This window comes from Homalodisca vitripennis, unplaced genomic scaffold (genome assembly GCF_021130785.1).
Source record: "Homalodisca vitripennis isolate AUS2020 unplaced genomic scaffold, UT_GWSS_2.1 ScUCBcl_1442;HRSCAF=5076, whole genome shotgun sequence".
NCBI classification, from domain to species: Eukaryota; Metazoa; Arthropoda; class Insecta; order Hemiptera; family Cicadellidae; genus Homalodisca; species Homalodisca vitripennis.
This window is the reverse complement of record NW_025777561.1, coordinates 47,598-51,621: the sequence shown is the minus strand read 5'-3', so window position 1 is coordinate 51,621 and position 4,024 is coordinate 47,598. Positions and strand designations below refer to the sequence as shown.

The 4,024-nt window shown below is 34.6% G+C and overlaps 1 protein-coding gene across 1 annotated transcript; it reads right to left on the bottom strand.

Annotated features, from left to right (window-relative positions):
* Positions 1–3,227: 3,227 nt before the first annotated feature.
* On the bottom strand, positions 3,228–3,725 carry LOC124371438. The gene has a single exon (XM_046829768.1). It carries the CDS (start codon positions 3,723–3,725, stop codon positions 3,228–3,230), a length of 498 nt encoding a protein of 165 aa, XP_046685724.1.
* Positions 3,726–4,024: the final 299 nt, after the last annotated feature.

Below are 4,024 nucleotides of genomic sequence, written 5' to 3'. Positions count from 1 at the left end.
ATAATAATAAAATCTACACAACAAGTCTACACTAAATTTAAATTGTGACATTTAACCAGTTGTCTATATTTTGTTGCTCAAAACAACCAAATTTTTAGATTTTTCAAGAACTCATTTAGTTTTGTAAATTGGTTTATTTTCGGAGTTATTAAATTAAACAAACGCGGTGCCACACTAGTATAAAACTTTTGATGTACTGTTAAATGAGACTTTGGCACAAACACTGCTTGATATTTTCTTAAATTATAGGTCGTTTGGCGAGCCACGGAAAATGAGGTGCTTCTAATGTAAAAGATTTGTAGTACTTTAAAAATGTATAAATGACGCAGTGGAAGAATCTTTAGGTTTGAGAAAATTGGCCATGTATGTTCAAATTTTTCTCTACGCACGATTAGTCTCATGAACCTTTTTTTGAAAAATTATAATAGGATACAAAGTTGAGCAGTAGGTCCCTCCCCAGCATGTAATGCCATAAGAAAGCCTAGAGCCAACGAGAGCATGGTAAACCCCAACCAACACTTCAACACTCCTACACATCTGCTGAAGTAAATACATGCTCCTTAGACTAAGATACAACTCTTTTTTCAATTTTTTTATATGTTCTTTCCAGGTTAAACTGCTATCAATAACCAAACCCAAGTATTTTATACTTTTAACTTGTTCTAATTGTAAGCAATTACAATCATTACAACGTAAATGAAAACATCTGAAATCATGAAATTTCAATGGTATGTTAAAAGTTAAAACATTTTTCAGACTAAATATTATAAATTTGGTTTTTTTTCACTAAGAATCATGAAATGTTTATCAAACCACACCCTTAAATAATATAAATCTCCTGAAATATCACTATGCAAAGCCTCAAGGTCAAAGTTATCATAAATAAAAGCAGCATCATCCGCAAAAGCAACGAGTCTGCCCTTAAAGCGTCCATCGCACAACTCATTAATGTACATTAAAAAAATGATAGGCCCCAGGACTGAGCCCTGAGGCACTCCAAAATCAACAGAACCTGCATCACTTAGGGTATTGCCAATTCGAACCCTTTGCTTCCTCTCAGAAAGATAGCTGGAAAACCAGTCATGTGATAATCCCCTAATACCCGCTATCCACAGCTTCTCCAACAATATTTTATGATTAATGGTATCGAAAGCTTTTGTTATGTCAACGAATAATGCAGAAACTTTTTTATTATTGTTAATTGAGCTATAAACAGCCTCCATAAAATGAAGTAAGGCATCCTCAGTAGACATGCCTTCTCGGAAACCAAACTGGTTGTTACTGAAAAAGTTATGTTTATTTAAAAAGTCAACTAAACGCCTTTTGACTATCTTCTCAAGTACTTTAGCAAATACTGACAGCAGGGATATTGGGCGGAAACAATTGGGCTGTGTAAAATCCCCCTTTTTAAAAATTGGTGTCACAATTGCGTTTTTTAAGCAAAGTGGAACTCCCCAGTTGACAAACTAAAATTATACAGGTATTCTAGAACATTTACAATATTAGGTGCTATACATTTAAGAACTGTAGAGCCTATCATATCAAAACCTGGTGCTTTATTGTTCTTCAAGCTCGCAATTATTTGTAGGATCTCTACAGTAGATGTTGGACACATAAAAAATGATTCTAAGGTAATCCTTTGAATGAATGTATTGTTATAATCAGTGACTAGATCAAGATAATCATTATTTACTTGTGTTTGTAATTTATGTGTAACACTTAAAAATGATGATTAAATTCATTAGCTATTTGAAAACTATCAGTGACCATACCATTCACTCAAAAAATTTCATTTATATCCCTTCTATTTTGTCGCTCTCCAATCAAACTATTCACTACTTTCCATTGAGATTTCATATCATTTGAGGTATTGTTAAACTGAGATCTATAGTAAAATTCTTTTGCAGCTCTTATGTCTAAGTTTAGTCGGTTTCTAAAATTAATATAATACCTTCTTAATTTATCATTATTCGGATGGTTCATTAGCAATCTGTATATTTTTTTCCTCTTTTGTAACCTTATCAGTAATCCGTCAGTAGCCCAAGGTTTTAGTTTAGATATTTTTTTATTTAATATCCTTTGGGACTTTGAAGCTTCTAATTTTTGATTCTAAAATATTTAAGAAAAATTGAAACGCATCTGACACATTATTCTTAGTAAAAACATCAGCCCAATCCACTGTACTGAGTTCCACCACAAGCCTATCCATGTTTATTTTACTGTAGCATTCTGCAACCTTTCTTGAAACAGACTTGATAAAATTAATAGAAAAAACAACTGTTGAGTGATCCGTGATGTCATAGTGAAAAACTTTAGCTTTATATTCAAAATTAATGGAGCTATTATTCAAGAACCGTACAAAAACATGGTCCAAACAAGTAGCCGAATTTCCACTTATGCGAGTAGGCTCATTAATTAAACTAATCATACCCTTGCTAGCTAAAAGGCTTAAATAATTATCAATATCTACGGTCTGACACAAAATGTTGCAATTAATATCCCCAGCATAAAACAATATTACGACCATTCAAGTATGTTAAAACAGTATCTAAATCATTAATAAAATTCAAATTGTGATTTACTATGAAAGCGATAGACAGCTAGTACGGTGAATCCTTCCCGGTCATTGACCCTGACGTCCAGCTGTAGAATGTCAGCTGACTGAACAGCTATCTCTCTCACTCCACTGCACTGATAACAGTCTCGAAAAAAAATTACTGTACCCCCTGCCCTGTACTCCTCATTACACTTTGCAAAAGCGTTGTAACCTTCTATTTTGTATAGATTTAATTCAACTTTACTAATCCACGTTTCTGTTAAAATAATCATATCAGGGAATAGGCTAGCTGACTCCAGGTCGCTTAAAAAGATATTAAAGTTTTGCCTCATACTTCTAATGTTTTGATTAACTATGGTAAACATGCTATTATCGGTATAAAAATTTTAAAATAAACAAAAAAACCTTAAGCCACTTGTTTTGGACCCTCAGTATATTAAAAACAAGCTTTAAACAGGAATAAAAATATGTAGGCCTACCCACTACACAGTAAGCAGAATATATAGGCCCACTTTTGTTAATTAATACAGAAAACAAAACATTCAAACAGTATTCATCCCTCATATAATCCAGAATAAACCTAAAACCTACATCTTTACCAGACTTATATAAGATAATACATGTGAAAAAAAAGTTAACTTACAATACAACAGAGAAAACAAAACTAAGCTCACAGTTTGGCTAGATCTGCTTGAGAAGTTATCACTTTCACAGGAGCTTTTTCGGCCTTTCTCATAAGGATCTTGCCTCCCCGTATCCATAAGTATGTGTATTGTTTTTCTCCTTTCACAACTCTAGCTGCATTCAGAAGTCGGCGCCTTCCGGGACATAGGCTTTCATTTACGTAGATAGGCTGAGCAGGGCTTGCTGTTAGGCCTATGTGGTGAGTAGAAAAATTCCTCTTCACACGTCTTCGTTGCAGCAGAGATTCAGCGTCTATACGTCGAGTCATCTTAACTATTATTCCGGGAGGTTTGTCAGTTCCATCTCTACTTCCTAACCTGTGGCAAGCACTAACCATAGAATTTTCAATGGTTAGATCTAATGCCTTCCCCACCGACTTGACTACTTCCAACACTTGTTCGAATTTTTCAACTGGCACACCATGTATTTCGATAGTGTCCCTTCTCGAATATTGTTCACTGTCCTCTATACGGCTTTCGAGCATAGACACTCTGTTCTTTAGTTCGCTATTTTTTCAGCAGTTAGTTTGTTTACGAGCTCTAGCAAAGCCGCCATTTCTTCATTCTGTTTACTGACTAAACTTTTAGTTTCCTTTATTTCCTCAAAGGCAGTGTTGATTGACTTACCTAGGTTAGTTTCAATCCCCTTTAAGTCCTTTCTGAGGTCAGTCACAAGACTGTAGATATCGTCATACGTTATTGACGATCCGGATCTAGACTCAATAGCCATACTCTTACGACGCTCCTTCGAGCAGGGAGAGCACCGCCAGATAGATTGGTTATC

What these genes read in the sequence shown, in the direction of transcription:
- LOC124371438 (XM_046829768.1), bottom strand. Translation starts at nt 3,725, where the DNA reads ATGCTCGAAAGCCGTATAGAGGACAGTGAACAATATTCGAGAAGGGAC.